This window comes from Vespa mandarinia, chromosome 15, assembly GCF_050613455.1.
Source record: "Vespa mandarinia isolate Hongniang chromosome 15, ASM5061345v1, whole genome shotgun sequence".
Classification (NCBI taxonomy): Eukaryota; Metazoa; Arthropoda; class Insecta; order Hymenoptera; family Vespidae; genus Vespa; species Vespa mandarinia.
Genome location: NC_140824.1, coordinates 4,092,501 through 4,105,750, shown reverse-complemented (window position 1 = coordinate 4,105,750; position 13,250 = coordinate 4,092,501). Strand labels below are relative to the sequence as shown.

Below are 13,250 nucleotides of genomic sequence, written 5' to 3'. Positions count from 1 at the left end.
GGTTTTCGCAGCATCCCAGATACGATCCATTTCGTAGATACGTTCATTATAAGAATACCTCTCGGATATAGAATGTCCTATAAATCTCAAACTATTGAAATTGAATTGAATTATATTTGTATATATATATATATATATATATATTTGTTTTCCTTTTTTTCGATTTTTATTTGTATTGAATATAAAAAGTACGAAAATTTAAGTATTTCTAAAATAATTTATAAAAGTTCTATATTAAAAAAAATTAATAATTATTTATGTAATATTTATTTGGATAATACGAACAGATTTGGAAAACGAATGTGAACATTTTTTTTTTTTTTTTTTTTTTTTCTATAGTTTGAGAATTATAGAACATCCTGTATGTGAAGATGAATGATTCACAATAAACGAAGAATAACTGGTCTGACTCCGCGAGGTTATATATTGTTCTATCATTGCATGGAAAAAGACTTTCATCGAGCGATCGAAAGAGACAGACAGAGACTGAGTTCGTGTACGAGATTTATTCTGCAATATATATTTTCTCAGTGCTCACATTGTGGAATATATATCGCGCGTTGAATTGACGAGGCGATAAAGATCTTGTTCATTATAAATCAAACTTCGTGATAACTTCAGTATATAATACCTATATTTATTATACTTTGTATATAAAAAAGAATTTTATGTAAATAAATAAATAATAATAATGATAATAACAAATAATAATAATAACAGTAACAACAATAATAATAATTACAACAACAACAATAATAATAATAATAATAATAATAATAATAATAATAATAATAATAATAATAATAATAATAATAATAAAAATAGTTGATCAAACGTAATTGATTAGTTTTATAAATAAAAATAATTTAATTAAAAATATTTTAATATATCAAATTTAATAGATAACAGATTCGTATATATATATAAATATATATATTTAAATTAGATATATTTAATATATATATATATACAATCTAATTGCTTATCTTTTTATATAATTTAAAATATTAAGTGTGATAAATTTTGAAATTCTCATGCTCCTAACGATAGGCTTTACCTTTAGACACACGTGTATATATTGTATCATATATATAACCTATAATATCTGATTGATGTTTCAATGTAAAATATTAAATAATAATAATAATAATAATAATAATAATAATAATAATAATAATAATAAAAACAAAAAAATGTTATACTGTTAAACAAATAAATAAATTAAAAAATATTATTACTATAAAATGTATATTGTATAATACTTACCTTCTTTTCTATTTTGGAAGCAGCATTTTCAACGATTTCTCCCGCCGATTTGACGAGAGCTGCTGCGGCTTGTTCCTTTCTCGACATGTGGCCACGGAAAGATGCTTGTATCTTTGTTGCTGCGTTGCAGAGTTCTAATAAATATTAAAAAAAAAAAAAGAAAAAAAAAAAGAAAAAAAGAGAGAGAAAAAAAAGTGAAGTTCGATAAAATTGCCAATATTTCTTTCTATTTTATCATAATGATATGTCATCGATTTAATAATATAGATTTAATGTACAAATAAATAAATAATAAAAAGTGATTTCACGTTTTCTTTTCTTTTTTCTTTTTCTTCGTCTTTTTTTTTTCTTTTTTTTTTTTTTTTTTTTTTTGTGACAATCATAAAAGATCTAGAAGAAGCTGCGGTTAAACACTTTTTAATGGTAGAATTGGCTCGAGCATAGAAATAGGAATCGAGCAGCAATCTTTTTTACTTCGATTCTCGTGATTCGAATCTTCAATAACGATACTACTACGTGTCGACGATGCGCTTAATGCTTTCCTTCGATTCCACGAATGTGTTGAAGAAGTGTACGCTTTGAGAATTCTCGATCGTATGATTTAGAATCGTGATATTAAAGCGATCCTCTGGATTTATCGATATACGTTTTTAAGATCGTAGAAAGAATTTCTTGATAATAAACAGCGATCGTCGATCTTACCTTCTCCAATTTTCTATATATATATATATATATATATAGATATTTATAAAAGATATATATATATATTTTTTATATATATATATATATTTTTTTTATATATATATATATATATTGTACTAACATATATACTTATACAACTTTTTGCTTCAATATTGTACGAAATTGTATTGTATAAATATTTCCTTTTTCATTTTCTTTTTTTTTCTTTTTTTTTCTTTTCTTTTTTTTTTTAAAGAAATATCGAATTAAAAATATTGTATTATTATATAATTGCATTATCGTGCAGTATCGGAATAAACTATGTATAGATAATATATAAGATACGTAGCAGATTCTTAAAAGTGTGTACAAGAGTTTCTAAGTGATTTAAAAAAAAATCAATTACATCTTTTCGAAGCTTTTCCAGTTAATTGTTTCTTTTTTACCGAATTACAAAACTACAAGCTGGTTGGCTAAAGTTTACGAAAAAGAGTAATTGATTTTTAAAAACCACTTACAAACTTTTTACTCGCTCTGTACATATATATATATATACATATATATATATACTAGAGAAAAAATACTAAACCTAAACAATGAGTCTTGAAAAAATAAAAAGAAAAATAAAACAAATTAACGATGTTAAGGTGTTAATAATAGTTCAAAAAATTAATATCAAATCGATTAAAGATTTATTATTAATAATTTTATTAAAATATTTACCTTTATCGTCGGCACGGAATTCCTGTTGTAATTCTTCCTTGGTAGGCTCGGATTCTGATTTGTTGGTCCCCGTTTGTTGTTTCGAGGTATCAGTCTCTTTCATACTCTTTCTCGCGTGATGTCCACGAAATGCTGCCTGTATCCTTGTTGCAGCTTCGACCTTATGTTGATCCGAAACGTCTTCTTCTACTTCTTCCTCTTCTTTCTCTTCTAATTTTTCACTATTCTCCTCCTTTTTTACTTCAGACTTATCCTCCTTCGAAGTCTCCTCCGATTTTGTTTCTTTCGTACTATTTTCAGTGTCGTTTACTTTTGGAATATCTAATAAAATAAATATTAAATTAGTTAATACAATTGTCATCTCTCTTTTTCTTTCTCACTATCTCACATCTCTATCTCTATCTCGCTCTCTGTTATATAAATGTATTATATAAAAAAGAAAAATAATAAAGAATCCAAATCTTTCATGATGAATTATCCAACGTATTATCTATTCTTATTTATATTAACTATGAGCTTCATTATCAATAATATTATGTCATATATAAATACAAAATACAAGTTCAATAAAATTCTTATCTAAAGAAATAAAGACTAACGATAGGCAAACAACAATGCATTATCGTTATTATTATCATCATTGTCATTTCATTGTTACATTATTTTCTTAGATAATTAGTGAAGAAACTTAAATTAGTAATTAATCATATACATAGCGTGTATATATATATATATATGCATACATATAACTTAAGAGTGTATCAATTTATAATTACTTTAATACAGAAAAAAAGAAAAAAGAAAAAAAAGAAAAATACAATTAAATTTTTCAATATAGGCAATTATATTTTGTACTGAAACAAGAGTGAAGCTTTCATTAAGGAAACATGTTAAATATTTTCTCATAAAACGTGGACTTTATCAACAGGAAAATCCGTACACAGTGATCGTTAATTACTCGTCTTAACGAGCTATGAAAGGAAAAAGAAAAAAAAAAAAAAAAAAAAAAAAAAAAAGATAGAAAGAAAAGAAAAATCAAGCCTGACACAAATTGCTTCTCATTTTGTACTTTCCAATTCTCGAGTATCTTCTGTCATTTTTCCTTCTTTTTTCTTTTTTTTGTTTCTTTCTTTCTTTCTCAATGCTTCACGATGCGAATTCTCGTAAAATATCGTCGCCAAAATACGTATGATTCGAGAAAGAGAAAGAGAGAAATAGAGTAAGAGAGAGAGAGAGAGAGAGAGAGAGAGAGAGAGAGAGAGAGAGAGAGAGAAAGAGAGAGAGAGAAAATACAAGATGAAAGGAGTAATTACGAGCGTATGCTTATACACCTACACATAAATAGATGCACACAAAAGTATATTGTAAAAGATATACACACGTGTGTCACTTACAGTGCGACAGCAATGATTCACGCGAGTCTTTTTCTTTGTATCGTTTTCCTCCTTTCATTATCTCTCTTTCTCATTCTCTCTCTCTCTCTCTCTCTCTCTCTCTCTCTCTCTCTCTCTCTCTCTCTCTCTCTCTCTCTCTTTCTCGATCTTTTGCAGAATCTGAAAGTCTAGTTTCTCACGTTTTTCTTCTTCCGTGAGAAATTTAAACCCCCGAGCTATTATCGATCGTGATATCGAGTGACTTTATCATTTCTCTCTTTCTCTCTTTCTTTATCTTATGTTTTTTTTCTCTCTTTTTTTTTTTTTTTTTTTTTTTAACGTAGAAGCATTTACTCGCGAGAGAAAAAGAGAGATAGATAAAGAGAGAAAAAGTGAGAGAGAGAGAGAGAGAGGAAGAGAGAAAAAAAAAGGTATTTTTAGTCCATATGGATAAGCTTTTGGTTCACTTTTCCTTTTTTTTTTTTTTGATTCAACATTTTGCGTTAATAATTACGACTATATTTGCCGTTGAACGACACACGACTGGAGCGAAAAACGAGATAAAATTATGTCGGAGGTGTGCTGGTAGAGTGTAAAAAAGGAAAAAAAAAAAAGCGAAAAAACGACAAGTCATAGGTAGTAAAAGAGAGATAGAGAGATAGAGAGAGAGATAGAGAGGGAGAGAGAAAAAGAAGCTTGTTACTTTGTTTTTCCAACTCATTTGCGCCTACGAGTTCAAATATTTTTTTCTCTTAGAAAACGAGAGGCAATATAGAATTTCTTCCATCTCTCTCTTTTCTCTTTACTCTTCCGCTCTTCCTTCTCTCTTTTTTTTTTTGTGTCAAGTGACTCGCCACCCCAATCTTTTGATTGCTTTCACGAGACGTGAAACTATGACAGTCGGGACCGAGAACTCGACCGACTGAACTTGCACTGAACTGTTCGAAGACGAAAATGTTGAAAATGAGTTAAATTTATCTTTTAGTGACGTTTGGCGACTGAGTATAATGTTTTTTTTATTTTTTATTTTTTTTTTTTTTTTTTTACTATTGGCTCTCGGTACATTGAAAAAGCAATACGTGCCTTAAGTAAAAATATATAATAATGTTTGCAAATAAGCAAAGGCGAATGTACAAAAATTGCTTTGGGAATACAATAACATATGTGTCACGAATAACATATGTGTTTGGAGTATTGCATATTGCCAGGGGGCAATTTTTTTGCAAATTAATTTGGTTATTCTACCGCTAGATGACAATTTACGCAATCGATCATTGCTTATCGATCATAATCGATCGATCGATTGTTATTCAAAATCTACACCCTAGATTTTAAAATGTTGACATGGCAAATTTACAAAAATTTAACTACAAATTTAAATGAAAGAAATTTTAATTTTTAATATCATATAAAAACAAAAAAAAACAAAAAAAAAAAAAGAAAAAAAGAAAAACGTGCCATCTGTACAATTGAAGTCATCTTTCGCTTTAACGAGGCTCACCTTCACCTTCTTCGCATTTAACTCATGGATTTTATAGGGTCGAGTCACGTCAAGATAGGGTGTGAACATAAACGCGCACATATACAATATAAACACGAAGTTTATAGTCAAGGATAAAACTGTTCCGACGTTAGAAGATTAAAAGGTTCGAGGTTTTATGCTTGTTAAAACGTAAAACTTGCTCCGATTATCATTCAACCGGAAAACACTATTATATCAGAAATTCTTTTTTATTTTAATTTATTTATTATAACTTTTATTTCTCTTTATTTCAAGCGGCATTAAAGCAACCGAATAAACAACGGTCACCACGGAAAAACTCGGAAAAGTTCGTAGGATGAATTTTCAAGTTTTTAATATTCGCCAGAACGAATACGAACACTTGGCATAGTTATAAGTTTCGAAGGCCTCCAGGAAAATGAAGAAACTTGCTTATTTTATCTTTTCTCCTTGTCTATCGAGACGGAGATGCAATTTTTTATGTTGTCGAGAATATATTTTTGAAAAAATTAATGCGACACAGACAGGTACGTTTTTAAATAAACAATCTTCCCGTACATTCGGAAAAATATTATATAAGTTATATAGCCAAGGGACGAGAAAAGTTTCTCTCGAAAATTGCAATTTCAAAAGTCACAAGTAGGTAATGTTTATTTTACATGCACGTAGTATTACTTATGTGTTTTATATATTGAAGATTCCATTTTAATAAATCATTGTCGAAACTAATTATGATATCGAAAAATAACAAAAAGTTATACTTTATGAATATATTTTTCTTTAAAGGTCATCGATTATTTTTTAAATGACGTAATATATTTTTATTAATTTCATATTACTCTCAGAAACGGAAACAATGATCCTTAACGATCATGTATACGATCGTAAAGGATTTCTCATAAATTTTAATTTTATTCTAAAAATAGGGTAATTGAATAAAATTAAATACACATAGATTAAAATACGCGTTAAATAATATTAATGATCGCAAAGTGTTTTCTCAAATGTTAATACATCGAACAAAAGCTTTTTGATTTTTTGGAGAGGTTTGGGAAATTTCAAACATAAACGCGTACAAAAAGGTCGGCACGTAAGTTATACAGTAACTTCCTTTGTAATTTTCCCTCTTTGGAATTTCTCTTTGGCATAGTTCTAGCGATATACTAAGAAAACTTCTTCTGGTGGATCAATCAAGAATCTCCTATTAAAGCGTGGAATTTAGTCTGCGAGAAGCTCTCAACAGTTATCTTCTCTCGTGTTATTACGTAACGTCGAAACAGCCCCGTTTTTTGACGTGTTGAAAGTGCCCGCGCACTCACATCTTTCTTCCAATAGGAAAAGCCTTGACCTTTCGAATTAACACTCCAGTTTCATTCTTGTCAAATTAGTCACGGCATTACAAACTTTAGTCATTTTGACGATAATCGATTAAAACGATTATTCGATTTTCCTTTTATTTCTCTCTCTCTCTCTCTCTCTCTCTCTCTTTCTGTCTTTCTTGTTTCTTTTTATCTTTTCAACTCGATGTATCCCCCATTATTTAATAATTCACGTTAACGTCTGTCTATAATATTAAATATGACAAGCTATCTAAAATTGAGAAGATAATTGGAAATATTAAAAAAAAATATTTTCCTTTTTTTTTATTCTTCTTTTTTGTTTTTTTTTTGTTTTTCTTTTTTTGTTTTTTTTTTTTAAATTTGACGTCGTCCCTCAATCGAGATTCGGTTCAATTAACGAAACAGACAATTTTGGGAAACGAAACATTTCGAGTCATGTCCAATTGCAGGAAAGCTCCTCCACTGGGGATACAGTCGACAATACTTGATATTTCGATTGGTTCCGACGTTTGTTTCGTCGGAATGACGTCGATTGAATTTCCTCCATCCTCCTAGATTTTTACCTATCTCGCTTCTCCCCGCTCCCCCTGCCCCGCTTTTCCACCCCTCCCCCGCTCACTTACACTCCTCATCTCCCTCTATTTCTCCCGATCTCTTCCAATTTTACTGAAAAATTTAATAAAAACCCATGATGCCACGTTAAAGATGAAAGCCATTAATCGACCCAAACTTCCACTCTCTTCTTCTATTATACATAATACGCGCAAATACTGCCAGAAACAATGGAACAGTAAAAAGAGGAAAAAGAAAAAAAAAAAAAAGAAAGAAAGAAAAAGAAAGAAAATTTCCAAGCAAATGTTCTCGAGTTTCTCTGACATGAGTGAATTTATTTTTTTTTTCTTTTTCTTTTTTTTTTTGGAAAGAGAGGAAAAATAGAAAGAAGTCGACCCTTGATCCAGTTTTCCTCATCACACCTTCTTTTTTTCTTTTTCCCTCTACCTCCCTCCACCACCTTCCTCCGTTCCGTCAAACCGTGCAATTTCGTCATTATACAATTATTCCGAATTATAACTTTACTCGGTTTCGTTCGTACGAAGATGTTTGAAAATTTATGAACGTTAAGAGTATCGATCGAAACAATTTTTTTCATTTCCTTTTCGATTCTGAAATAACGTCGAGTAAATAACGAAGATATGAATATTCAAGAAGAAAGGAGAAAGAACATGACGGGGGAATTCTATTTTTTTTTTTTTTTCTTTTTTTTGGCTTTTCTAGATTTTTGGAAACGCATCAAAATTTTGCTGACGACGACGAGCATAATAACACGCGATGGGAGGACCGGCCGTTGCGTGAAATCCAACGGACTTCACTTCGATAGCTATGAATTTTAATGAAATGTTTTCGCTCCGATGACACTTTCAACCCCAGTGATCCGGAATTTAAGCGGGAAGTAAAAATACACGTTTCACGTAGGAGGACCTTGTACTAGAACTTAACATAGCTTATCGAAAAGATTTCTATTACAATTTCGAAACAATTTCTCTTTCTATATTCTTTTAATATTTCGTTTTAACATATTTCTAATAATTGATAAAAAATCAATTTTTTCTTCTCTTTTATTTATTTTTTTTTTTCTTTATAAGAAACTCAAACAATAGATATGTCAAAAGATTTGACAAATTTGACAAGTTTGAACTTTGAGTTTTTGCATTAGATAAATATTTACTATCTAATCCATCTAATATCATTTCATGTCGCAATTAATACGTGTAATCGAAAGCAATTTATTTTACTTCTTTTAATGTGATAGTTCCGTCTCTATTATTTTCTAAACAAATTAATAAAAATGAATCTTTATAAAAAAAAAAAAAAAAAAAAAAAAAAAAAAAAAAACCTTAAAAATGATAGATATATCAAAAGTTAGATAAATTAACAAGAGAAATTTGTAAAATTTATAAATATATACGAGTTCTTACGTTATCTTAGTTTTTAAATTAGATATTTATTATCTAAAGTCGTTTCACGTTTCTATTAATAAACATTAAAGGGATTCGCTTACGTAAGTACATACATACATATACATACATACATATATATATATATATATATATGTACGTACGTAAGTTGATACATGTAATGCATATGCACTTTGTATAAAAAAAGATCTTAAAGAGGATACACCGTATCAATATAAAATATTTGAGGGAGCAATTTCGCATAAGCTAGATAAAGTGTAAATAGTTAAAAGGGTGTCTTAGTAGCTCTCTAATGGTAAAAGTCTTAGCGGTCTGTTGTTAAATCTATTTTTTTTTCTTCTTTACTTTTTTTTTTCTTTTTTTTTTTTTTGCATTTCCTCTCAAAGAGAAAATAATTTTAAGTGAAAATTTTACTTTCCGCGATCTTTAATGTTTTCCACTTCGTTCTTCCAACTCAAAATGAAGTTCTTCTTCCTTTCGCGAACTACCCAAGCATAATATATCACGAGACAAGTTTTAAAAAGGGGAAATAAATTATGAAAAAAACTTATGGAAAAAGAATATTATAGTCGTTCGACTAACGACAACGAAGAAAAATTATTTATATGCCGATTAAATTAATATTCGATAAATTTAAAACGATTATATAAAAGATCTCGTCGCATTGAAAATTTTTAATTAATTGGGTCAAATTGTCTCCATATATTTTTTTTTTTTTTTTTTTTTTTTTTCCGAAAGAAATTATTACCCGAACATATTATCGTGAAACGTTATCGTTTTCGGGATGTGCACCGCGTTATACTCGTCACGGATGAATAAATTGAAACTGTTAGAGAGTAAATCGGCTAAATTTACTAGACTCCATGTAAATTCATTATCTATGCTCGACTAAGTTTCATTAAACAGCTGTCCGATATTTCGATATTTATTGAAAGTGAAATATATTCTGTCATCTTTATCTCTTTCTTTCTTTTATTAGAAAAAAAAGAAAAGAAAAAAAAAAAAAAAAGAAAAAAAAAAGACCCCTTAAAATACCTACGAAAGGAATGTAACGTTGCGCATGAATGGATTCACTTAAAATTCGATTATTTTTTTATCGCAGATAATGTTTTCAAAGAATTTCGAAAGGTTCTCCACCCTTCGAAATAGTTTCTATATCGCTATATCAAAGCGGATTACATTGACTCTCTCTCTTTCTCTCTCTCTCTTTCTCTCCTTCTCTTCATCTCTCTATCTCTATCTCTATCTCTCTCTCTCTCTCTTTCCTTCTCTTTATCTCTCTATCTCTATCTCTCTCTCCTTCTCTTTATCCCTCTTCTTCTCTTTATCTCTCTATCTCTATCTCTCTCTTCTCCATTCCCTGGTGTATTCTACTCGAAGCTATCCATCCTGTGGTCACCAAGTGTGGATTCGCCTTCTACTAGTGGTTCACTAGTATCCCACGGACAAGACATGGAGACTCTCAAAATCTTTAGAGAACAAAGGACTTGCTCGAGAAACTCTCTTTAATGTAAGAGAGAAAAGTGAACAGAGAGAGAGAGAGAGAGAGAGAAAGAGAGAGAGAAAATCTATACTGCAATATCGAGAAAGTTTCGAACGCGTATTTTAATCCTTGTATTATTTCAATATTAATTAATGAACGAAGGAGAGAACAAAAATGAATAAAGAAAAAATGAAGAAAAAAAAAAAAAGAAAAAATGAAAAAAAAAAAGAAAAAAGAAATCTTTGATTGGGTCATTCATCCATTTTTAGAACAGACTCGATAAAGGTTTAAATTATTTTTAAACGTAAAAAAAAAAAAAAAAAAAAATATAATCCCATTCTTTTCCTTCAAGTATATTTTTAATTCTCGAGATGTGATCTCTAGTATTATTATTATTATTATTATTATTATTATTATTATTATTATTATTATTATTATAATTTCTAAATCTTTCAAAGATCGTTCATTGATACTTTATCTACAAAACTTCATTATATCACCGAGCAATCTCCTTCTTTCTTTCTTTCTTTCTTTCTTTCTTTCTTTCTTTTTTTTTTCTTCCTTTTGTCGTTGAATCTGCAATATAATAGAAGAAAAAAAGAAGAAGGTTTATAAATCGATCTCTCGATAATGCAATCGCGTGCGTTAATCTTTTAAAGGTGCATTAATAAATGAACTTTTCTTCTTTTATGCAATATCGAGCTTACGTAAGGTAACTCTTATCGATATTACTGTACACGCACATACATACACACACATCCGCACGCACGCAAATATATGGCCAAAGGTAAAAAAACATGTATGAATATGCAGAGGACGAGAGAGAGAGAGAGAGAGAGAGAGAGAGAGAGAGAGAAGTGAAATTTCTATTTTTCTATCTTTTGGCGTTCGCTCAGCTCGCATAGGAAAAAATAAAAAGAACAAAAAATAGAAAATGAAAAAAAGAAATGTAAAATGTACAAAACGATGTTACTCTAAAAGCACCACGAAAGCTCTGCGGTACTTTGACGAAGAGCTCATGCAAGTAAAGTGCGCGCATAAATTGAAGCTTTTTTTTTTTTTTTTTTTTATTTTTCTATTGTAAAAAAGATAATCTCGATAGATTGCGACACATGTCAATCAAAGAAAAAAATGATTGATACTATTTTGAAGTGTTAAAGTTAAAAATGACTCCCACGTGTCGTGTACGATTAAAATCGAGATTAGAAACGATTTCTTTCTCTTTCCTATTCGTTTGATCTATCAAACGATAACCGATGACAAAGAATGATCGATTGGAGACGTGAGGACAAAAGTCATTTCATATGCAATAGATATTTTTCGTTATTCTACTCATCGTTTTCTCAAAGACAAGAAGTCTCGTTATTATCCAATTGTCTGTGATTAGATTAATCATGTGATATGGATTTTGTTAATTAGTGATAAAAAGAATTTGTAAAAGATGATATGCATACAATATGACAAATAAAAGTTGTTAACAATCTATTTATTATTTCATCAATGACGTCCTCTTTGACATTATTATTACTATTGTTATTATTATTATTTATGATTCGTCTAATCAACGACGTCATATTTTTTCGACGTCCTGGACTTGTAATAAAAAAATTTCGAAAACATTGTTTGCAATATGATAAGTAAATATTGTACAAAAACATGCAATATGATAAGTAAAAATTATTCAGAATTATTAATTAGTCGACGATACGATACTCGGACATTATCATTATCTATGATTCGTTTAATCAACAATAATAAATTTTCTAAACAATTTATTATTCAACGGTAAACATTCTTTTTCTTAGTTCCGATAAATTATTATCGTAACTTTTTTAATCTCCTTTGTAAATTACATTGCAATTTCAGTTGACACGTTTATTCATTCGCAAGAACTAACATAAACTCTTCGAGCTATATTATGAAGAGAAGTGTACCGTATTTTCCTTATCGAGATTACTTATTATACTTAACTATTATAGTAAGATTTTTTTCTAGAAAGTTTATCAAAAGGTCGACAGGCATCGAGCATGACCGAAGCTCGATTACTTTCGTTATTCGAAGAGGCGTAAACTCTTCTATTCTCTTTCTTTTTATTTTATTTTTTTTTTTCAATCATCTATGGAAATGATAGTTTAACAAAGTAACTTTATTACGATAGATATCAATTAGAAAATTAATTAGAAGCATATTTGTTCGCAAACATAAATAAATATTTCCGATTGGAATTCAAAATTCGTTTCTACTCATAATAATTATTATAATTTCAATAATTTAATTATTATAGATAATTCAAATATATATATATATATATATATATATATATAAATTTTATTATTATTATTTTAATTATGAATATGAACAAAAGTAAGACAACATTAATTAATAATATTAATAATAATAATAATAATAATAATAATAATAATAATAATAAAAAATACGAAATTAATATTTATTGTTATTATTAATTGTTAGTTTTTGAGATATTCTCGTTTATTTCTGAACATATTGCAAAATATTTACCAATATTCGTTATGGAAATTAAGTGAAAATTGTATTATGCGTCGTTGAAATTAATGCTAATGTTAGATTCTTTTTATATTTACTTTCTAGGTAGGTTATTTCCATGAACGGTACATACGTACGTTAGTAATTAAAAAATATGACTGTACGTATATCCACATATATATCTAAATAAGCATATAGTTTTGTGATAAGCTCTGACAGTTATATATGAATCATTTGAAATTCATTAATATTCTTCTCGTATATAACTTAAAAGAGTAAAATTATCTTATCTGCGGTAAGACGACGATCTCGAATACAATTTAATTTTAATATGATTAATACGAGTACGCATTTTTCTTTCTTTCTTTCTTTCTTTCTTTCTTTTCTTTTTTTTTTTTTCAT

The 13,250-nt window shown here is 28.5% G+C and overlaps 1 protein-coding gene across 3 annotated transcripts in view; it reads right to left on the bottom strand.

The window, feature by feature from the left end:
- The window catches only part of igl (IQ calmodulin-binding domain containing protein igloo), a 57,312-nt gene that overhangs the window by 23,499 nt on the left and 20,563 nt on the right, over positions 1 to 13,250 (bottom strand). For all 3 annotated transcript variants that reach the window (XM_085661573.1, XM_035873137.2, XM_085661574.1), the window contains exons 2-3: positions 2,671 to 2,991; positions 1,267 to 1,400 (exon numbers count right to left, since the gene is read on the bottom strand). In XM_085661573.1, the coding sequence (XP_085517699.1) occupies positions 1,267 to 1,400; positions 2,671 to 2,991 (455 nt within the window). The remainder of the gene's footprint in view (positions 1 to 1,266; positions 1,401 to 2,670; positions 2,992 to 13,250) is intronic.